General features: G+C 33.3%; 1 protein-coding gene across 1 annotated transcript in view; it reads left to right on the top strand.

The window, feature by feature from the left end:
* The window catches only part of RELN (reelin), a 539,202-nt gene that overhangs the window by 237,592 nt on the left and 276,114 nt on the right, over positions 1-25,496 (top strand). The window contains exon 8 of the mRNA XM_003342005.3: positions 351-402. Coding sequence (XP_003342053.2) covers positions 351-402 — 52 coding nt within the window. The remainder of the gene's footprint in view (positions 1-350; positions 403-25,496) is intronic.

Genomic DNA, 25,496 nt, shown 5'->3' with positions numbered 1-25,496 from the left:
CCTGTTTGTATCATTCACCTTTACTACACAATAGATTTCATTAGCACTAATACAGGGACCTGAGAAATTTACTACTATTCCTGAATACAGTGTCCTATAGCTGTGTTTCTCCAAGGTTACATGGGATAGCTTTGTCTTTCTAGACCTGGCCATAAACAACTTGAAAGAAAAAGAAAAAAATATTGTGGGAGAAAAATTATTAAACATAATGCTAATGATGACTTCTTTCTCTTCATATTCTTCTATATTTCTTTTCTCATTCCTTTCTTTTTCTCTCTCCTTCCTACCCCCATCCTCTTTTTCTATGTCCCTTCTATTTATCTCTAATCCTTGTATGTTCCTTTCTCTAGACTACTGCTGGCCTTAATACAACAACAGCTTCTGTCCTTCAATTTTCTATTGGTAAGTATTTATGTCATTTTAGTTTTTTTAAACCTATTGATCATAATGGAGGGAGACATTGCAAAGTAGTAGTAAATGTATTTTGGAAGCATAAACAGTGAAATTTTACTAATGAAAATCAAGTTACATATATTTATTATAAATTGAAACTTCTTAGCAGCAGCTAAATAAAAGGCACGAATAATCTAAAGTGCTACATAATGTGAATGCACTTCACGAATTTTTTGTCAACTAAAGTGTAGTTATAGTTATGTTCCTAACTGTTCTTTTAGGCTAATAATTATATTTACATTCCTCAAACATACAATAACTAGGAGAGGAGAAGAGAGATGCTAGAAGGTAGAGGGCAAACAATTTAAAATTACATTGTAACCATAATTCACAAAACATATAACTCACCTAAGGATAATTAAAAGATGGCTCTATTATCATGTTTCATGTGATTATTTGATGAGTGCTTGGAGGAAAATGCTTCCTTGATTGATCTAGAAACTCCTGCATGAACTATGTGAAATAGTTTTAGAAATTACTTTCAAAGCAACTTGATTATTTCTTTTCTTTGGCTTGTCTTTTCTATTAGTCATTAGTTTAATTTGTTATTATTTTAAAATATATTCCATAGATAGCTTTTGTTTTTATATCACTTCATTTCCCTCTCCATCCATCCTCCTCCCAAACAGCCATCCTTTATAAAAGAATAATTTTAAGAAAAAAGGGGGAAATGGGGGAAAGAAGGGGAATGAGTAAAACTCAATTTTAAAAAACCCAGACATTCTATAGTCTTCATTAGCCCTAGAACCTCAGTCCTTAACCCAACAAAGGCATAAGGTGAGGTATCTTCTTATATTTCTTTGGGGAGGGGGGCCTAACCTTGTTCTTTATAATTTTATAACCTTAATTTGCAGTTGTTTTATAGTGGTTGTCATTTTCATTTAAATTATTGTCATTATGTGTAATGTTTTCTAGGATCTGCTTACTTCTTTTTAAATCAGTTCATTTGGTCTTTCAATGGTTTTATGTATTCATCATATGTTGTTTCATACAGAACAATAATACTCCATTACATTCAGTTGCCACAGTTGTCTTTTCATGAGCATCTACGTTTTTTCCATTTCTTGACTGTCACTAAAGTGATTTATACATGTTTTTGTGTATATAGAATTTTCATTGTTAGCAACCTCCTTTGAATATTGCCTAGCAATAGAATATTTGCATTAGATTGAATGGGGATTTTAGCCACTTTATTTTAAGCATTCCAAATTGCTTTCCACAATGGTTATAATAATTCACAGCTCCACTAAAAATACATTTGTTTGCCTATCTTTCCAAAACCTTTGCCATCCTTGCCATTTGCTAGATGTGACAACCTCAAGGTTGTCATCATTTCAGTTTCTCTTATCTTGCTTCTTTATTGTTTGTTTCATTAATGCTCTTCTTTCTTTAACATTTCTGTAAAATCTGTTGAGTTGAAAGGAGTATCCACATCAGTGAGATCCTATATCTACTAAGGCATTGACATTTATTAATGGGCGTTTTATACCTTATATTCTTAGTGGTTCTATAGGAACCTACAATTAATAAATTCCAGTAAGTATAAATTTGTTTACATAGATCATATTATTTTGAGGGCTTCTCAAAATGGGTACTCTTGATCTTATCTTGATTTCCAAATTTCTATTATTCAAAAGTAGAGATGTTTAGAAGTAAGTTCTAGATCAATTTTCCTATAACTTTGCTTGTTTAGGGGAGATATAGATTGATAGAGAATAGCTTTAACTTTCAGTTGGCCACTTTCCAAAAATGGAATTTAGATCTTAGGAGCTGGGATCCTAAATACATGAATACATAGATGCCAATTGTTGTTAAGGCTGAAGACCTGTTAGTTGTACCTAGATGCCTTATATTAAATAGTCTCCTCCTGAGAGAACATAGGGATCATGGATTGATCAGGGAAAAATTGAGTGAGAACTGAAGGTTTGGGAATAGACCCAATGAAAGGATGAGAGTGGGGAGCATTACTAATTTATTAAAATATAAAGATTAATGTCTTGTTCATAACATTTATTTAAATCTCAATGCTAAGACTAATTAACACTTTAAAAAAGGGAAAGAAAAAACAGATTAAGATAACTTTTTTTAAAAGCCCAATCTAATAAGAGCTCCAGAAGAAAACATTCACCTGAGCTATTCCTATTAATGAGACACCAGTAAGCCTTTTATAATAAGAGATATAATTTATTAATCTTAGATTTTCTTGAGAGTTGGATGAGGGACTGGGTTAAATTTTTACGTAGAAGAAAATGTTTAACAATTCAGATGAAGTAGGGTTATGGAAAAGAAAACGGAACCATACTTTGTTATTAATGAGCTATATTGCAAATGTAATATGATAAACAATATTCTCTAGAATGTTTTATTTAACTGAAATGCCCAGAATGTCATGGTTATTCTTTTATATATGTATGTATGTATGTATGTATGTATGTATGTATGTTCTGGTGAGACTAGACTGATGCAAATACCCAAATTCTAGAAATTTTATAATTACACATACATTTATAATCTTAAGAAGCTCTACATAACTAGATATGAAAATAGCAACAGTAATTAGTAATTTCTATGCTTATATTCTTCAGCTTGGAAATTTATGTAAAAAAAGCATGTGTAGGAGGATTTGATATAGCCATTCAAATTTTTCTATTTCCTTTTAACATGGTTTAATATGTAATATTCTAACTTCATGTTAATAACCAAGGATTAAATATGGCCATTTACATTTCCTAGAGCTTTCAGTTATTTTTACTTCTTATGAGATTTGTTGGGACTTAATATTCAGGATATATTTTCATGATGTATATGTATATGGATAATTACTAAATTATGCATAAAGAACTATAAATCAAAATGTTCATTGAGTTATTGTTGCCATGGAAAAATGAATATCTCATAATTTTGCACTATAATTTAAAATACTTTTGGTTTAATTTTTAATTACACTTTCATTCACAAATAGCTCCCAATGACTTCCAGATATATCTTCAGAAGTTGCTTGAATGAAATATGTCTTTAAGCTTTACATACTTTCTGTTTTCTACAAGTTTCATGTGCTTGTGCTATTATTTTTCAAATGAGTATTGTTTCCATATCCCATTGAGATTTAGGAGAATGATCTTTAAGAAGATACTTTTTGCAAGTTGAAATTCAATCATTTATATATAGAACCTATCATATACCTTGTATTGCCCAAGATGGAAGAAGGATTTAGATTGTCCCTAAGCATTTACAAGCAAGCATTTTTTCACAAAACTTGTGCATAAAACCATTCTTTATGGTCTTGTGATTTCACTGGTGTTGGGAGTGAGGAAATTGCTCCAACTGATATACATGGGCAACTTTTCTACAAGTTACAGTTTTAGGGAGTTGTTTGGCAATACTAAGAGTTTAAGTGACCGCTTATTTACTATATATATATATCAGAATCAAGACATCCTAACTCAGATCACCCTCTGTCCATTCACTATGCCATGCTGACTCTCAAAAGAGCTTTATACAATAATATATAATAAAATGCGGAAATACATGACACAGATTTAATAACTTGTTCAGAAAATAAAAATGATTAGATAATTATGATGATCATGATCATATAATAGCTTACACTTAAATATCACTTTATACATATTATATCACTTAATCATCCTTTTCTGGAGGTGGGTAACTAGGATAATGAGACACTGGAAATTATACCATACATGGATAATGTAAAGCAACAGAGGATGTTCTGCATGGAGAAGAGAAGATTTGTGGTGGAGGGACAGGATACATATCTTCAAGTGTGGAGGGCCATTATGTGAAAGAGGAATTAAAATTGGTGTTTTTCCCTTCTTCTCTCACCCCAGCTACCACCTCACCCCTGTTCCAGGGCCAAACTAGAAAAAAAATAGAAGTTCTATTGAGGACTATTCTAGCACAATAATTAGAGCTGTCCATAGTACTGCCTCAGGAGTAAGTGATTTTCTCCTCCTTTGTGGCCCTTAAACAGATGTTAAGTGACCATCAGAAGAGATTCCTGCTTCCAGAAGGGTTGAATTAAATTAATTCTGAGGTCTCTTCTAATTCTCAGATTCATTGAATTTGCAACCATTTGAGGTATATGATACAGCTATCATATTTCTAATTTTAAAGATAAGGAGTATTAGAGAAGTTAACTAATTTTCACAAGTCGCATGGCTGGACTAATATAGATTGCATGGAGTAAAGGCACAACTTATAGTAAACAAGATGTGATTATAACATTCACAACATGTGATTGCAAAGTTCGTACAAGTTAGAAATTGAGCACAGGTCTTCTGACGCTAATCTGTTGCACAATTTACTGAATTTTGTTCTTTTGAAATAAAGGAGAATTCAAGCCCTAAATGGTAATCTGGACTTTTAATCAATTGCAAAAATTTTCCATGGAAGGAGAAGATAATTGGGAGATGCAAATCTAATAACTAATTCTTACTTTGAGATCAACAGAGTAAAAACTGCCAGTAAGATTGATGAGTTCGTTAATTCATGATTCTTAGATCTGGTAAATTATTCATATTTATCCAGTGTTTGTAAGTTTTAGAAGTAAATAGTAATTTTATTTCCTAGCTTAAGCCTTAGGTATACTAAATGCTTAGATTAGTCTTATTGGATTAGAGATGAGGTAGAATTTCTAAAAAGAAAAAAGACTTTCTAGATCACTAAAATATATGATTCTCATAACTTCAGAGATGAAATGAATTTTTCTTATGTTGTATCTGATTTGTCTTAGAAAAAATTATGTATTAATAAGTTCCCAACAAGACTGGAAATTAACCAGTATATGATAAATCTTGGAAGGTTATGAAAATTTTTAGGTAATAAATTTCAAAGTAATATTTTTGGATTTAGAATACTATTCTTTTTTCTCACTCTTTCTCTGTATCTCTCTGTCTCTGTTTCTGTCTTCTGCCTCTGTATTTTTCTATCCCTTCTTCCTCCCTCTTTCTCTCCCTCTTCCTTTCCCTCTCTACTCTATGTCACTCTTTGTCTTACTTGCTGTCTTGCTATATTTTCCTGCCTTTCCATCTCTTCCCTTCTTTGTCCCCTCTATCTCTCTTCCCTTTCTCTTCCCTTTTCTCTCTCCCTCTTTCTCTCCCTCCTTCCTCTCTCTCTTCCTTCATTTCTTCCCTTTTTATCCTCTGCCTCCACACAAACAAATATAGGAAAATTGAACTTTCATTTTTAGTTTGCTGTATTGAATATCCTGTCTGTTATAACTGATATCTTTTCAGGTAGTACTTACAGCAGAAATCAGTTTTCCTCTGAGCCTCATTCATAAACAATTTAATTACTTAGACCTTGGTTCAATAGAGAAAAAACTCTCTCAATTCTTTAAATATAGATAATTCAGGGGAAAAGAAGAGGAGGAGAAATGTTGACTACTTCTTGCCATCATATGAATTACTACCAATTTCCTATGTGGATCCACAGAAATATATTTCTAAATTTGATGCTCATTTTTTCCCAAAACACTAACTTTCCATGCTGAGTGAGCAGTTCCTTTGGGGGATATATGATGAAATAGTAGAAATCTCTACCAGAAATATGAAAATCCATCAGTAAGAGATAGACCAAAACCCCTGGTGGGTTGAGTTCAAACCTAATATAAATCAAACTGCTGAAAGTTCACAAATTTTTAATGGCAAAATTAGTTTGAAACATATGTTTTGGGAAGTTAAATAAATATTTTATTTGTACATGAGGTTCTTAAACATAAAATGTATCAAAGTAAAATTCCTTTAAATCTTGATCTTATGATTTTCAAAGAGATATGAGTTACTTAAGCCAGAGTGGTTTAGTAGGAAGGATGTTGACTTTGGAACCAGGTGACCTGGATTCAAAGCACCTGTGTGACTTTGGGAAACCCCTTTAACATCTTTAGATATCCATTTCCTTCTCTGAAATAAAAAAAAGGTTTTGATTACCTATAAGGTAATCATAGTCTCAAAGCTGTATTTTATAAGTAAAAGAATACAACAAATTAAAATTGAATATTCCTTATCTCTTCTTCAGTATGATGAAGTTAACTCATTAAACTCTTCCTTTAAGGATAATTTATAAAAGAAAAAAGAATATGAGCATCATTTTGCAATCCTCCACCTTTAGGGTTCAGTCATTTTCTTTGGAAATTGAAATAGTTAAAGGAGGCCTTGTTTGGGAGTCAAAGAACCTGGGTTCAACCTTAGTATTTGTGTGACTTTGGGGCAGTTTGCCTAACTTCCCAGGGCCTTAGTTTCTATTCTTTAAAATGAAAAGCTTGGATTAATTGGGCTCTAGGATTCTCGTTGGTTTGTAAATCTATAATCCATGGTGTGGATAAACACGTCCTCCATGGAAGCAGAATATAATTCTACTAGACTTTAATATTGTTTTGTGGATTGCTATGATCTGACTTGATGTCTATCCCTTTGCTAATAGTCCCCCAGCTAAGCCAACCTTCAAGCATATCATCCACAATGAGAAATATTTTTTAAATCTTTGCAACTTCTAGATACTAACTTTACTAGAATAACCTTATAAGAATAGATAATCTCCTCTTCAGTGTAATAAGATATCAAATTAGGATTTTAGTAAAGGGTGCAGAATTTTTAATGCCAATTATATGCAATAACATTTAATTGCTCATATTAAAGGATGATAAGCAATATCCCAGTTAATTCATTTATTTCCCTTAATCTAAACTTTTCATCTGAAAGACAGATACTCTATTCATTCCACCTGCAATGTTCCAGAAACACTATCTAATTAATCATTGCATTCAAAGGCTCTGATTAACTTAATAAATAAAGATTAGTAAGTGATTGATTGGTATATATCCTTTGGGTAGTTTAGTTTTTAAGTTTCTTCTATGAGGACTAGGCTTCATTCTTCATTATTTTAAAACTTGATAAAATTGATACTTGAATAGATTAGATAAGAAAGGTTATGGAAAGTCAAAAGAAATTCATTCACTTAACAAAATGTATTAAAATCCCCTTATATATTCTAGCCATTGTGGAACATGAATATGTATCTTTAGATATATGTATACTACATGCATATAAATATTTAATTAATTTTGTTGATCCTAGTCATCAAAGGGCATATAATTTGGGTGAGAGAAATAAAACAAAATATATTTATTATATATTATATAATATATTTATTGTTATTTTAAAACATTTATTACATAATATATAAATATGCCATATTTATTATAGTAAGGATTTATTATTGCCCATTCTGTGTAAGACAAAGTACCAAAGGGGTGAAAAGAATTAAGGAAACAAGGAAAGAGAAAGGGATAGAGAAAAGAAGAAAAGAAATAATCTCTTCTTTTAAAGAGCTTACATTTTATCTAGGATAGAACAAGTACTTATATGAATTTATAGGTAATAAAACCAAAATTAATTCTTTTTAGTTAAAGTCAATGTGGCTAGGGAGAAGGGACATTAGCAGTTGAGAGTCAGAAAGAAATGCATGTAAAAAGCAGTGCTTGAACTTTCTTGAAGGAAGAGAGGAATTTTATGAGATGGAGATAAGGAGAAAGTGCAGTTTGGGAATGGAGGATGATGTGTGAAACTCTCAACCAGGGAGACAGTGTCACGTATGAAGAGCAAAGAGAGGACCAATTTGGCTGGACCACAGAGCTTCAAAAGAGCAATAAGTAGTAGAAATGGAAATACTGATTTGGGTCAGATTATATTAGAATCTCAAAGCCAAATAGAGGCACTATGAAGCCAGAGAAATTTCATGAATGGAGTGATATGTGATGACATCTGCTTTAAAACAAATCATTTTTGCAGCTGTGGATTAGAATAAAGAAACTTGAAACAAGGAGACCTCCATTAGAGGGTCACAGTAATCATTTAGGTAAGAAATAGAAGGTCTAAACTACATAGAGGCAGTGTTAGTACAAAGAAGAAGTCAGATATGAGGGATTTAGGGGGAGTAGAAACTTCAAGATTTGGTAACTGACTGGTTATGTGAGGTGCAAGAGAGTGACCAGTCAAAGATAATACCAAGGTTTACAAACCTGGTAAACTAAAAGAAGGGGGATGTGAAATAGAGAAGTTTGGAAGAGAGGTAGGTTTGGAGGAAGTCTGTTTTGGATATATTGAGTTTGCAATTTTGTATCTGAAATATTAAGTCTGAAATGCCCAAAAGTCAATCAGCAGTCTAGAATTGAAGGTCAGCAGAGATAGGGGCTAGGAGAAGAGATCTGGGAATGTTCTATGTAGAAAAAAAATAAAACCTACATTTTAAAACACACAGAGTTTTGAGAAGGAAAGTCAGTTCTATCTAGGGCAGTCAAAGAAGACTTCCTAAAGAAAATAAATTTTAAATGGACAAGAAGACTGGGTGGTAAAATGACTGAAACCAGTGTGCAAAGCCTGTTCAAGACCTGGTGCATGATCAGAGGTGATGGAACTTGAAGAAATGTCACGAGAAATAAGACTGAAAAGTTAGTTTGAGAGACTGGTTAAATGGAGTTAATTAGAAATGAAGATAAAGAGGCCACAATGGTATACTTGGAGAAAGTGGCCATGATATATGATAAAAGCCTATTCTAAAAAGATAAAGCTAGCAATGTTTTATACATATATATAGTGACTGAATGTGGGGAGGTTTATTAATTGTTTTAATTTTAGATACAATGCATTTATGTCCCAATTTTGCCACATCCCAGGAAGGCCTGTTAAAAGGCTAACACATGAACTTATAAAAACCTAAATGAAATCGTTGGCATTGGGGATGGAAAAGGAGGACTCTCCATGAGACAGTTTAGTGGGGGGTTGGAAATTGACTTATTAAAATAAAGGGATATGGAATGGAAAGGAATTTATAGGTTATTGAAGTTTCAGATCTGGGTAACTGAGCAAATGTTGGTACCATTAACAAAAACAGAGAACACCAAGGTTTAGAAGAACTATTTTTAAAGATAATTGATGAACTTGATTTTGAACATTTTATACTGTATTGAGAAGTGGACTTCAGAAGAAAGTCATGTTTTGAAGCTATTGACAGTGGGGAATGGAAGGTATGATAATTTTTTAAGAAAGAGCAGAAGAATGAAGTCTTAAAATTAAGGAATGCCTACATGAACAAGGAAAAGAAAAAAAGAATCAGCTAAAAAGAAAGAACAGTCATATAAGGAGGGAAGGACTAGATTTTAGTGTCCCAAAAGCAAAAGAGAAGAGTTATAAAAAGATGGACAATATTTTTAAGTGCTAGGGGGAAAGAGAGTGTAGAATCTGTTACGAGATTGATGGTATATAGGAAAATTTTTAGAATTAAATGGTTTATATTTTCATTTTGGGGCGCAAACATTAATGAATTTCTGCACCAGAGATTAATCATTAAATCACCAAAAAATCAAGAATTTTGAAGAAATTTGGAGGATAGTTTTGAAGATCCACACATTGAAGGAAAATTGGTCTCTGAATAAAGGAAAAAGTTGCCTGTAACTAGAAATGGAAATGACTATGAAATAGACTGCTTTCTTTTATAAAATATATTTTTGGAATTTGAAGGTTTCACACATTTTGAATGTTTAAAGACTAGGAAATAGAAGGGAAGGAAGAGAAACATGACCCTAGTGGTTGATTGTAGAGTCTTCAAGGTACAATTTGTCATCCAAAGATATTTCTTAGTTTTGAAATATTTTTGCTATGAAAGCAACTGAGTGATACAAAATTAAATACATGATGACTAAACATATATACAGGATTCAGACACCATTTCCAAGACCTAACTGTGACAAAAGATGTTGGCAGAGTTATCAAAATGAAATGTGTCACTAAGCATTTTTTTCTGCTTCACTAACATAGCCTAGATTGAGGGAACTCCCTCTAATGATACATGTGCCAACCCATTCAGGATCTCTTATACCACTAATACTAATAATAGCTAGCATTTCTAGAGTACCTTGAGACTTGCAAGGCTTTTTTTTAATAAATATTATCTCATTTTGTCTTCTCAATAACTCTGAGAGGTAGCTGCAGTTATTATCTTCATTTTACAGATGAGGAAACTGAAACAGACAGAGGTTGAGTGACTTTCCCAGGATCACAAAGCTAGTAAATGGCTATGATCAAATTTGAACTCGGGTCTTCATGACTTCAGCTCCAGCATTATCCAAAGACCTGTCTAGCTGCCTTTTACTTTCCAACTCTTATGTATATCCTTCTGTAAACAATGTTAAAATTAGAAGATGCAAAGTGATAAAAATTGTAAGTTATTGGTTTATAAAATCAACAAATGCAAAAAGCATCTAACTGCTGCTAACTTGCTTAAAAATAGGATGAACAGCATTTATTACTTTTGAGAACTGCAATTTATAGCACATGTAATGTTCTCTTAAATGAAATGGAAAGTATGTTTTGTTGTAAGGCTATTATTTTATGGGTTTTGCATTTCTGCTCCATTTGAATTCTTAAAACCAATTTACAATGAAAGGTTGAAATCGAGGTTTCATTACCTTACAAGATCCCCTTTTCAAAAACATGACCTTTAATTCTTTTCCTTTAGTTAGGCATTTGTTGAATTTTCCCAATAGACTTTCCCCCCATGGTCACTAAGTATTGCTGTAGGCATAAAGACCAGATTGCCACATGCAAATAATCCTAATTGGTATTTTGATTGATAATTTGAGCTGAAGAAAAACTCTGAATTTATTGCTCTGTGCAAATGGTCAGTTCTTACTAATGTAACAGCAATTTGTTTCAAATAGCCTGCTATGTTTTATGGCCTTTTCTAAAGTTGAATTCATTTATTGTTGATGTATGAAAGAATCAGTCTTGCATTTCTTCTCAGGAAGATATCACTAAAATGGTAGCTTTGGACTCCTTTTAGTTAGGATTCCTGACTTGCCACATGGAACTGAGAAGCATCCCCAAACTGCAAAGCCATCCTGCCACAAGGCATTATCATGATTCAATAACCAATTTCCCCCTGTTTCTCACCCATGAACTCAAACTGCTGCCCCATAGCTATATCCTATGAATTTCAACAAAAAGGAAAACCTGCCATTTCTGTGTGTTCTCTGAGATTCTGATCATTGTTGAATCAGGGGCTGAAGCAGTCATGTATAGAAACTATAAAGCAGTTCCAACATGGCTAAAAAGGGTAAAAATGGAAAGTCAGTCACTTTTGGGGGAGGCCAAATGCGTAGTGACTAAGACTTGTCTCTCATAGAGCTGTAATAAGGATAATTGGGGGGAATTTTTGCTGTTAGCAATGAACATTTATCTTGTGATCTTACCTAGGACTAAAGACAACATTTCCTATTTAACATATTCCTCTCATTTTGGAGGGTATCTGCCACCAAACATAAGTGAATTCTTTCAGTGGAACATACTAAGATCTGTTCTATTCATATACAAATTGCTTCTGTGAAAATAAGAAACAAAATTCACCAGCACAGATTATGGTTCACCTCTGAATTAAGAGATATTTTCTAGGGAGTTCTGCTCATGGATCATATAATCATAAGATTTAGAGTAGAACGGGGCTTTACAATATATGTATGGAGTGTAGGGCTTTGGGGACAAATTCTCTTGGACATTTTCCATATCTCATAGATAGCCGACTAATCAGGTGCCTTCCTGTTTGACAATTAGATTAGCCATCTAATCTACCCTCCTCTCTTCCTCTACCACTTCCTAAATAAGTAAGCCAAGACTCAGAAAATTTAAATAACTTTGCTTACAGTCATAATTCTAATTAATAGCAAAACAAGAAGAATCAAGATTGACTCCCTGACCCATCTTCTTTTCACTATATTATAATTTTAATTCCGTGATTCTAAAATTGTCTGTTTTAATGCAATGTTGAGGAAAAGACAAGAAGGAAAAAGATAACAATCATTCGAAAAAGAAAAACAATATTAATCATTTCATCAATGAGTATTTTTTCATTTTCATTTAAATTTTACAACACCCTACTATGTGACTACTCACTATGTTAGGTACTGGCAATAGAAGGAAAAAGAATGAACCAATATTTCTTTGCAATGAATTTATATTCAGATGAAGAAGATAACAAGTGCCTATTATATATCTATCTCTCTATCTCTGTGTGTGTGTGTGTATACACACACATAATACTTATATCCATGAACAGCTACGTGGCTGGATCTGCAGTGAGGAAGATTAATCTTCTTGAATATAACTGGCGATTGAGACACTAGCTCTGTGACCCTGGTCAAGTCATTTAACCAGGTTCACCTCAGGTTCCTCATCTGCAAAATGAACTAGAGAAGGAAATGGCAAATGACTCCAGTATATTTGCCAAGAAAAATCCAAATGAGATCATAAAGAGTCAGACACAATTGAAAAAACACGAAACAACAAAAACTGAATGTTTATATATATATATATCAAAATATAAAATTTATACATGTGCATAATTCATGTATATACTTATCTTCCCTATTAGAAAGTAACATAGCTAATTTGGAAGAGAAGGCACTATCATTTGGGGGAATCAGAAAGAGCTTCATGAAGAAGAGAGTACCTGAATAGCATCCTAAATGAAGTGAGGGACTCTATGAGGAGGGAGTGTGTTCCAGGTATGCATTCCACAGCAGTAACACAGTAGCAAGACATGGAGCACTTATAAAGAATAGAAAAAGACTGATTTGGCAGTCTCCTTGAGGGGATGTGGATGTGAGAAGAATAATTTCTAATTAGACTAGAAAACTAGGTGAAAAGTAGGTTTTGTAGGACTCTGGAAGCTAAACATGGGAGTTTATATTTTCCTCTACAGGAAAAAGAAAACTACTAAAGTTGGTTGAGAAGGAAAGTAACACAATCAGAAAAAAAGCTTTAAGAAAATTACTTTGGTATCAGTATGTAGAATGAACTGGGTATAGTGGGAAAAGACTATGAGTTAGGGAAACTTGTTAGGCTGGTGGACAGCAAGATGTGTCAACTGATTGAATGTGGGATTTGGGGGAGTCAAGGATAAATCCAAGGTTATGAAACTGGGACACTGGAAGAAGTGTGCCACACTTGAAAGAAAGAGGTAAGTTTAGAGGAGCAAAGAATTTAGGTGGAAAGATAGTGAGTTCTGTTTTGGACCTGTTGAGTTTGAGATGTCTTTGAAATGTCTAATTTGAAATATTCAGTAGCAACAATAATCACATTATGATCCACAAATATTTATTAAGGACCTATTACATGCAAAATACTGTGCTAGGTGCCAATGGATCAAAGACAGAAAAATGAGAGTCCATGCCTTCAAGGAGCTTGCAATCTACTGGGGTAGAACACAATGTGTCTACTGTTGGGCATGTTGAATGGAGTAATTTTGATGGCATACCAAACCAACCTTCTCTTTAATAAAACAAGAGATCATACTTAATATATTCCTACCTAATAACTGACAATATAGTGTTCTAAGGCTTACAGTATTTTGCATACATTTTATTTTGTTTTTTGGTCATAGCCTGACCCTGTAAGATTAAAACTTAATATCCGAATATTCCAAGTATTATTTTTATAAGATTTAATAATAATAACTTGAAGCAAAAGAAGGAATAGCTTCAATAAAGACAAAGCTTCTCGAACTATACACCCAGGAGAGAGCGCAGAGCCTCCAGAGAAGCCCCAAGGCCAACATTTCCAGGAAAGTTATTTCCCAAATGTAAGGATTCAAAGTCAGGACATAAAGTAAAGGGATGCTGGGTAATGTAGTTCAAGAGTATAAAATTTTCTATTTACAATTCTCCCTGTGATCCTTTGGGAGACAAGTCTCCCCAATAGATCATTTTAAACATAATTAACTTGAAATTTTGAAGATTTTTAAACTAAAGGTATATACAATATTGCAGTTTCTAAATGGAAATTATAATAATTTGGGGATAAAGGGAAATAAAAGAGAAAAAGAACAAAATCAATGTTAAGTGCATTGACAGCCAATTGGGGGTGGTCCCCTTTGGCAACCCCATGGACCATCCAGGGGTTTTCTTGGCAAGGCTATTAGAGTGGTTTGTCATTTCCTTCTCCCCTGAATCCAATGGATCCTTTTGCAGACATTATCTCACTCAGTCCTCACATGTTAAAAGTATTTTTATCCCTCATTTTCCAAGTGAGGAATCTAAGGCTTAAAAACATGGACACCTAGCAGATAAATATCACAAGTGTTGAATCCAAGACTTCTGACCTCCAAATCCAGCGTTCATTCAGTCATACTACACTGCCCCTAAAGTTGCACATATTAAAAGGTAATGTGGCTGACTAGAGAGTTGGCTTCTAGCTTGTCCCCATTACAGATGATGTTAGTTGGAGGTTCAGCAATATTGCATTTAGCCCAATGTTCTCTACTGTTATTAATAGGAATGGGTGCTGCATTTTGTCAAAAGCTTTTTTTGCATCTATTGAGATAATCATATGATTTCTATTCTTTTTGTTATTGATATGGTCAGTTATGCTGATAGTTTTCCTAATATTGAGCAAGCACTGCATTCCTGGTATAAAACCCACCTACCTGGTCATAGTATACAATCCTAGTGACCTAATTGCTGTAATCTCTTTGAATAGTATATATTTAAAATTTTGGCATCAATATTCATTAGAGAGAGTGAGTTGCCTTGAAGTAAGGAAGATGAATCTAAGTCCTGCCTCTGCTACATACTGAGGATGGGTCCTTGGGGCAGTCTCTTAACCTCTTAGTGATCCAGTCACACCATAGGGTACAGAGTAGGTGCTCATCTGCATCAGTGAAGAACATTTCCTCATCTGGAGTTCCCTATGTCAATGAAATAGCACGTCTGTACCACCAAAATCAATAATCTTAATTGTTAGACCAATTCCTTCAGGCTACCTAATTCAGCTTTTTCTTCTGTTGAAGATTAACAAAGGACAGCTCCTTCCCCCATCTTCTGGAGGAGCACGCAATATTCCACAAAAATAGACAGGCTTTGCTTTTTTAAAGAGTCTCTCAATGGGCTTCTCCCTCCCTTTCCAGGTCCTGCCTTTCCACTTCCTACCACCTGAAGCTAAATGCACTGTCCCCAATTTGCATGCCTTGAAATGATGAAAGCATGTGCGAATCCTGTAAGGATTTGCTTCTGTAGTAAGTTGAAGTTCCGAGTAGGCTGATAGCCTCCATCCTCGAGGTTTATGATCTATATATATCATATTCTGTTTGTCTTTTCTTGCACTTGGAAAACAGTCTGCGTCTCTGAGGTCCAAGAGTTGAGTGATGACAGAAGTAGTACTTGTGATACTGGAATTCCCAGCAGGGCTCTTTGCAGGCTCTCTCCGAATCTTTGCTATTTATTGACTCCTCTATTGCATCCAGGGACATGATTTCTGGGAGTATTTTTCCCCTTTCTATAAATCCTACCTCATCAGTTTCTTCCTTCTTCAGAGACTCTGGGGTGTGGGTTGAAGGGAGGGGAAGGAAAGAGTTATTTTTGAGAGAAGCTTTGAAGAAGAAGCTTCCTCCAGGCAACACTTGAATAGTTGTGAGCCCCCCGGGAGGGAAGTAGCTCCTTGGATTGTTTCTGCTCCAGTTTGTTGGGAAGAGAGGCCTGTGCTTAGTACAAAAGGATATCTTCAAATCAAGACAAAAGAATGCATACATCATACATCGCTATAAAACTTCGGGTACCATTCATGAATCCTTTTTCTTTATTAATAGAAACAGATATTAGAATAATCACTATCCCAATGGACATTGGACAAGTCAATCTCTCTGGGCCTCGACTGAAAAAAGGAAGGACTTAGATTAAGTTTCAAAGAGCCTTTCTAGCTCTAAAATCCTGTGATGCCATTATTTCAGTATTCAGGAAGAGCGGGTAAATGTTGAATTCCCAATATGTTTTATTTGTTAGAGTCAGACCTAGACCTTTGATTGCATTCCCAGTAAAGTGTCTTCCACTCATTTATTTAGTCATGTGGTAGAATTTTAGTGCGGGGAAAGTTCTCTTTGTGAACTTTGGGAAACTTCCTAACTAAAGCATGTATTTTCATTGAATTCTGTAATGGATATTATGGTTAAATAGTCAACAGCATAATTACCCAATGAGCAGCTTTTCAATATGCTTAATGTTGAATTCATTTGATTAGCACATAATTAGGATGCATTCATTGACATTATGCACCATAATAGCTCTAAAGGATTATCAAGGCAGGCTCTGGTTAGCAGCATTTCAGTTAAAAAGTCATTGGCATAATAGGCTCTCGTGCTGCTCTTGAACTCCAGAGGTTCAGAAGGGTCAGAGTAGATGCCACTCAGGTTCATCTTCTACATAGTCACAAATCAGCAAGACATTTCATGAATTAAATAAGCACATCCTTTAAAATTATTTTCTTACAATTTAGTCTCATTGAATAATTGTGATTCAATTTACAAAATGTTTTGATACTTGAAGAAAAGAATGAAAATCATCTTGAAAGTGTAAATATTAAATTTCTACTTGTTGCCCTTTTGTCAAAAAGCTTTTATTAATCATCACGTGGTTCCAATATTATGTTAGGCATTTTATGAAATGAATTTAAATGATACCTACTTGTAGCCTAGGAACATTGACATTTTTACATTTTCTTTTAAATTAAAGAAGATGCAAAATACACTCACATGCAAAACAATAGAATAAAAACATCAAATGAATACTTGAATATATGGTGATTTGTAGATTGTATCATCATTTTCCTTCTCAATCCAACTTATCATTGCAAAAAAATTCTAGAAATCATGAGATTATACATTTGGAGTTGGAAGGGACCTTATAGGCCATCTATTCCAATTTCCCCCTTTTGCATATGAGAAAATTAAGGCATAAAAGGGTTAAGAGCCATGACTAGGGTAACTCTTTTGGAGCAAGTTACCATCCTGCTATTACTCTATTCTCTTTAAATGTAATTTCCTGTGGACTACTGCACATGTGGATAAAATAACTCCTTCTGTAACTGAATTGGCACATGAGCATACATTCTTTTCTAGACTCACTGAAAGCCTCATTTCAATAGCAGATAGAATGACAGGGATAGCATAGACCTCATCTTTTGCCCAAAAGATTTTGATTCATCCAGTAGGTGTCTGTATTTTGAAAGCTTTTCAGTTCACATATCTTGCTACGTGTGAGTATTTACTGTGAAAAACTCCCAAGTTTTTAAGAACCAATAATATATCCAACTAATGATGAAAAGAGTTGCCATTCTTGTTATAATTGGGAGCCAAAGGAGAACGCCTAGCCTCATAGCATAATAAACTTCGAATCCTAACTCTGCCATGTATTAGCTTGTGTGTCCATTAGTAAGTCAGTTGTCAGACTGGGAGGAGGAGAGAAATTTACTTTTTGTTCACTGAAAAAAATTAATTTACAAATAGTTGTTTCACTTCTCTGGATTGCAGTTGTCTCATCTGTTTGAGAGGGTTGGATTAGATAGATGGTCCATCTCTCTGGTCTCTTTCAATGGCAAATCCTATGGTCATCAGACATTATGCTACTGAAACTTAGTATTTTCTTAGTTCATTATACCCTGTCTGTCTAGAGTTGCATTCACTTTTCCCTCCTGTTAATTCTCTTTTTTCTGTTTTAATAACTTCACCTATATTGTTCGGAAGGAAATTGTATAGGAAGCAGGTCTGTCATTGTACCAATGGCATCACCTTGCATGCTTCCATTTGGTAAATAATGGTAAATAATTTTTGCAAAACAGATTTTATTGTTCTTAGTATTTTAAACATACCTGGGGATATTTCAAAGTTTCCTAATATTACAGCATGCCTTCATGCCTTTACCGCATATTAATATGACAAAGTATTTTCTCTTTTGATGAAAAGGGGGATGGAGAAATGCTAGAGGGGTGATGATAATGAAAATGATACACTGTTGTGAATCATTAACCAGGAATTAATCTTGACAGAAAAGATGGGTATTAAGTTATTTGCATGTTCCAGTTAATTAAAGCAGCTCATAGAGAAAAGTTCTAGTTGTCATGCCTTAACACATCTAATTGTAGCAATTTATACTTGTAGCATTTTTTGACACCAGGAAAAGGTGCCAAAAGTACAAGAACAGATATGCAAATACTTTTATCAGCTAGTATTGACAGAACTACTGTGATCCAGCTTTTACAATATTCTTCAAATCTGACCCAAGTGACAAGGATTTCTGTCCATTCTTCTAAATTGGTTCCTGGCTAATCTTACCCTACTTCAAGTTAGTGCTTTAATAGCAAAAAACAAAGAAATGTGGTATTTCAAACTCTACCTTCCTTTACATTAACTACCCAAGCACAGCCATTGAGCAAGCTTATACAGTAGGTTCTACAAAAAGTTACTTATAAGACCCAGTATCTGCCCACGATTTAATTGACAAAAGGCAAATGAGCACATTGCAAGGTAGAGAATAATAAAAACAAAACCAGAAAAGTCGTAATAAGGAAATACTTGATTACTAATCACTGAGAAAATAGTAGAATAGTGTAGCTAGTAAGTTTTTTGGAAGTGATTTTGGAAAATGGAGAGATTGCAGCTAGCTGTAATCACCTAAGAGTTACAGAGATTTGAGTATGCTATTAAAGGATGGGCAAGATTCTGCTAGAGAGAATGAAGAGAATTTAGAGTAACATGAGCTGAGATATGGTTAAGTAAACTTTATTTTTCTAAAAGACTAGTGATTTCACTTAGAAAAGGAAGAGCAAAGAAAAAAGAATATTATATCTAAATAAGGTTATAATTTCATATCTCTTTCCTATAATCCTCTTAAAGCATAGTTATAAAACCTATGAAGACTTACATGAACTGATACAAAGTGAAGTAGGCAGAAACAGGACATTATACAAAATAATAGCAATATAGTCATATGAATGGCATAGCTAGTCTAAGCAATACAATGATGTAATACATTTCCAAAGGAATTATGATTTTTAAAATACCATCTATCCCCAGGGAAAGAATTGATAGAGCCTGAATGCAGATTGCAACATACTTTTTTTTACTTCATTCTTTGTTTTCTTTTGCAACATGGATAATACAGAAATATGTTTTGCATGATTGATTACACATGTATAATCTATCAAATTGTTTGCCTTCTCTATGAGGTAGAAGGAAAGGGGAGAATTTGTAATTTTTTTTAATTTTTTATATTTTTATAAACAAAATTTTATAATTTTTATTTTTTATTTTTATAAACAAAATTTTATAAATTTTATAAACAAATATAAAGATTGTTTTTACATATAATTGGAATACTGTCAAATCCAAAAGAATTTATTTATTATAAGAACATATATTTCTTCTCATTTTTGGTTTTCAATTTTTATAAATCCTTGTTTTGTTTTCATGATAAACTTGTCATGTTTATAAGAAGATAAATGATCATTTAGGGTTTTTAAATGTATTGATATCTTTGTTTTACATTTCCCAATACACTTGTCTCCCACTACTCCCAAGTGATCCTATTTAATAAGAAAAAATTAAAGGTGTGAAAAAGCAGTTCAATAAAATTGACCAATGAATTGAAAAAGTCTTATTGCCTTGAATATTATTTTCCATTCTGTATTTTAAGGACATTTATAAGCTAAAGAATACATGAGAAAGGATAACTGAAACAGTGAAGATTCTCAAAACTATGTTACATAGGGATCATTTGAAGGAATTGGAGATATTTTACCTGCAAAAAATAGAAGATAGAGGTCTACCTATTGTCAAAAATTCAAAGAAAATTTAAATGATGGAGTGATTAAATGTTTTCCCCGTGTTCCCTTCTTTGGAGAGTTCATAAAACAATCAATATATTAGAAGACTTTTTCAGCATGTTACTTAGTTTTACTGAATTGTTTTTTCTTTCTCCTCTTTATCTTTGTTATAAGGAATGATTCTTTTTCTGGGAGGAAGGAGAAACTGTAGATAACATAAAAAAGCTAATCAATAAAAATTTAAATAAAAAATTACTCTGCATGTTTCCAAAGTATAGAACTTTGTACAAAGTATAGAAAAGGTAGAAAACTTTCTTGATAACATAAAGAAAAATGTCCAACCAATGACACCTACAACAAATTGGAATCAACTCTCTCATGAGGTAATCAGTTTCTTCTATCTATAATTATTTAGAAATTATTTAGAAAAAGACTGAATGGCCTCTAGAGAGGAAAGTTATTGAAGGGATTTGTTTATGGCCAAGTGATTGAATTAGATTATCTCTTAATTTATTTCCTACTCTGAGATTCTCCAAATGAATACTCTGTTTAAGTAGTGTCTATAGGACAAGATGTTTAACTGATTCGTTAATTATCACCTATAAGAAGTAGAAAGGTGAGATGTTGTCTATTAGTTTTCCTGAATTACCCAAGAATATATTCACTTAGAATTAAGATCAAAAGTTAATAATCATTCAAGTTGTCATTTTAAAGTATTTTTAGCAAAATGATTTATAAAGTTTCATAGTTTATACAAGGTAACAGTAAACCTATGCTTCTCTGCAATTGCAGAAAGACAATCCCATCATTAATAATCTTTTGCTAACTTCTTTTTTTCTAAAACAAATGCTAACATGTGGTTTTAGGACAGTAAATATAGATTTCTTTATAGAAAAATGCACATTTAGAAAGCAGATTCACAAACCATTATAGAATTGGTTGTTTCAGATATTAAATGTGGATTACATTAAGACCTTAAATTTAATCCTGCTTGCAACATATTATTAGGATAACATTTTTCACATGATTGAAATTGTCCTACTTTAGGAAATGCTCAATATATTATTTGGTCCAGAATATAGCTATTTTAAGGGACTATTCTTTCAAATAACATTTTGTTGATTATTTTAAAAAGGAAAATACTTTAAAAAGCAAAACTCTAGACCAAAATTATTCCCATGTTTATCTCGTATAGAACAAAGTATATTCTACTTAAAGAAGCTTCTTTTAATAGTAGTGGTTATGGTTTTACAACAAAAATAAGTAAGTAGAATAAAATGGATGACACTTGCAGTTTGTTTCTTGAAGATGATGAATGAGAATGGATTAAGGAAGAGATACACAGATGGATACAGAACTTCTACTTGGTACATTATTACTTTGTTTCCCTAACTAATGATTTTCTAGAACAGTTTTTCCATACCTTTCCAATAAATACTTTTAAACTCTTTAGTCTGGCAGTAGCCCGAAAATGTATTTTTGTTTTTTGAAAATGATTAGCATAATTCTTTAAATACCTGAAATTCTCTACAATTCAACTACTCTTTCCAAATCTTTTACAGCCTTGTAAATGTGATTCCATGTATATGAGACTAATATCCATGGAATAAATATGTAATTTTAATGTCTAAGGGCAAAGTACATTCAATTCTGTGACTATTCTAATTTTTTAGATAATTTATTTAGTGTAGTTTATACAGCTAGCACAAATTGTTAAAAAATGGTTTAAACTAGAGGCAGGTAGGTGGCTCAGTGGATAGAGTCAGGCTTAGAGTTCAAATCTAGATGTATAGTACTAGCAAATCGCTTAACCTCAATTGCATAGAACTTTAATGCTCTTATGCCTTGGGACTAATAGTTTTGATTCTAAGAGGGAAGGTAACAATTTTTAAAAAAATAAAATAAAATGGCTTAAACTTCAGTAAATACAAGTGCTACTTATTATCAGGGGTGATAAAGTACAGATAATTGGAATATCCACAAATAAAAGTCATTGTAGCCAATGGTTTCAAACTCACTAGAACAAACAAAATTTGCCAATTAAAAAAGTTTATGGAACTTGGTAAGGTGAAGAGTGACATGCCAGGGAACATAGAAATGATTTCAGGGATTGAGAATATCATATACCTGCAGATTTCCACATATGGGGGGACCACTTCTTACTGGTATATGATTGTTGAGAATTCTGCCTCCTTTTCTTTTATACAGATAACTCAGTTTATCTTTCTCCTTAGAGTACCTTTCACCTCAGTATATCTTTTACTTTAGACATTAAAAAAAATCACCAATTGAATTTTTTTGCCCTTATATTTCCCCTCTCTATATTGATGAGCAATAAAATAAACCAAAGTCAGGCCACTAGAGGAAAAGAACTATCATGAAAATATTTAAGAAACTTTAGTCATAGCATATGATTCATCCCCTAAACAATTAAAACTTAATAATGGAGCTCTGGGCATAGTATCAGGAGGACCTGGGTTCAGATCTCTGTTCTTAGACACTTCTTAGATGTGTGACCCTGGGCAAGTCACCTAATCCCATTTGCCTAGACCTTGCCTTTCTGTCTCAGAGTGATTGCTGAGACATAAAGGTTGTTTTTTTTTTTTAACTTAATAGTGGACCATTATTTGTATCTACTGGTTAGTGATTTAGTATTCTTTCTAGGATGAATGATTTCATTAAATTAATGAAATTCTATTTAAAGTTTCCCCTGGCACAGTAAATTGGAGTAAAAAATGTTTAAAATTAGTAGCAATGTTAATATTCATTTTCTTCATTACCATGAAGAGTTCTCTCCTATCACAGAAATGTAATGTAATCCATTTAAGTCACATTTTGTGATGTATCTCACTAGCAAAAGAAATTTTAAGTGAACTATCATATAGCAATTTTTAGGAAGATGTTTTAAAATTTAGTTTATATACTCCAATTTATCGGAGAGTTGTTGAACATGAAATAATTTTTCCCTCAGAGTAGTTTGTTAATTTACTTTAAGATTTTAAATGAGATAATAAATAAAGTAATTTAAATAAAGAGGCAGCATGAGGTCCCAGACTGAAGAACAGAATTTGCTTTGTGTGGGCCTTTGTGTGTCATATTTGCATATTTTTCAATGTATACCCATAGAAAATTAAATCTGAAGGAATTTTTTAATGCAGTCAATCTCAATTGAGGGGTCAGAACAGTATATTGAGATATTTAATCATACATGGCTTATTGCAATTTAAATGGCTGCTATCTCAAATTACATATTTTTTTCATTAAGCTATGCTATTATTTTGATACTTTCTATTTTTTATTTTATTTAATTAGTTGATTTAGAATATCTTTCCATGGTTACAAGACTCATGTTCTTTTCCTCCCTTACCCCCACCCCTTACCCATATTTTGATACTTTCTTAATTAGTAAAATAATTCATCTAGCTCAGTGTTGTGCCTTTTCTATGGCAGATAGAATGAAGAAAATTTTACCATGTCCCCTATGTCTTGACTCGAGATCTCAAAAATATGAAAAGAATTCAGTAACTTCTGTATTCTGATAGGCAGCTAACTTTTTAAAAAAATTTATAATATTTTATTTGATCATTTCCATGCATTATTCATTAAAGACAAAGATCATTTTCTTTTCCTCCCCCCCACCCCCATAGCCGATGCGTGATTCCACTGGGTATCACATGTGTTCCTGATTCGGACCCATTGCTATGTTGTTAATATTTGCATTAGAGTGTTCTTTTAGAGTCTCTCCTCTGTCATGTCCCCTCAACCGCTGTATTCAGGCAGTTGCTTTTCCTCGGTGTTTCCACTCCCACAGTTTGTCCTCTGCTTATGAATAGTGTTTTTTCTCCTAGATCCCTGCAGATTGTTCAGGGACATTACACCGCCACTAATGGAGAAGTCCATTACGTTCGATTATACCACAGTGTATTAGTCTCTGTGTACAATGTTCTCCTGGTTCTGCTCCTCTCACTCTGCATCAGTTCCTGGAGGTTGTTCCAGTCTCCATGGAATTCCTCCACTTTATTATTCCTTTTAGCACAATAGTATTCCATCACCAACATATACCACAGTTTGCTCAGCCATTCCACAATTGATGGGCATCTCCTCGTTTTCCAATTTTTGGCCACCACAAAGAGCGCAGCTATGAATATTTTTGTACAAGTCTTTGTGTCCATTATCTCTTTGGGGTACAGACCCAGCAGTGCTATGGCTGGGTCAAAGGGTAGATATCCTTTTGTCGTCCTTTGGGCATAGTTCCAAATTGCCCTCCAGAATGGTTGGATCAGTTCACAACTCCACCAGCAATGAATTAATGCCCTGACTTTGCCACATCCCCTCCAGCATTCATTACTTTCCTTTGCTATCATGTTAGCCAATCTGCTAGGTGTGAGGTGATACCTCAGAGTTGTTTTTATTTGCATCTCTCTGATTATAAGAGATGTAGAGCACTTTTTCATGTGCTTATTAATAGTTTTGATTTCTTTATCTAAAAATTGCCTATCCATGTCCCTTGCCCATTTATCAATTGGAGAATGGCTTGGTTTTTTGTACAATTGATTTAGCTCTTTATAAATCTGAGTATTTAAACCTTTGTCAGAGGTTTTTATGAAGATTTTTTTCCCAATTTGTTGTTTTCCTTCTGATTTTAGTTACATTGGTTTTGTTTGTACAAAAGCCTTTTAATTTGATGTAGTTGAAATTATTTATTTTACATTTTGTGACTCTTTCTATGTCTTGCTTGGTTTTAAAGTCTTTCCCTTCCCAAAGGTCTGACATGTATACTATTCTGTGTTTACCCAATTTACTTATGGTTTCCTTCTTTATGTTTAAGTCATTCACCCATTTTGAATTTATCTTGGTGTAGGGTGTGAGGTGTTGATCAATTCCTAGTCTCTCCCACACTGTCTTCCAATTTTCCCAGCAGTTTTTATCGAATAGTGGGTTTTTGTCCCAAAAGCTGGGATCTTTGGGTTTATCGTATACTGTCTTGCTGAGGTCGCTTTCCCCCAGTCTATTCCACTGATCTTCCTTTCTGTTTCTTAGCCAGTACCAAATTGTTTTGATGACTGCTGCTTTGTAATATAGTTTGAGGTCTGGGACTGCTAGGCCCCCCACATTTGTGTTTTTTTTTTCATTATTTCCCTGGATATCCTTGATCTTTTGTTCTTCCAAATGAACTTTGTTATGGTTTTTTCTAAATAAGTAAAAAAAATTTTTTGGGAGTTCCATGGGTATGGCACTAAATAGATAAATAAGTTTGGGTAGGATGGTCATTTTTACTATATTGGCTCATCCTACCCATGAGCAGTTAATGTTTTTCCAATTGCTCAAGTCTAGTTCTAGTTGTGTGGCGAGTGTTTTGTAGTTGTGTTCATATAGTTCCTGTGT

This window comes from Monodelphis domestica, chromosome 5 (assembly GCF_027887165.1).
Source record: "Monodelphis domestica isolate mMonDom1 chromosome 5, mMonDom1.pri, whole genome shotgun sequence".
Lineage (NCBI taxonomy): Eukaryota > Metazoa > Chordata > Mammalia > Didelphimorphia > Didelphidae > Monodelphis > Monodelphis domestica.
This window is presented reverse-complemented; position numbering and strand designations above follow the sequence as displayed.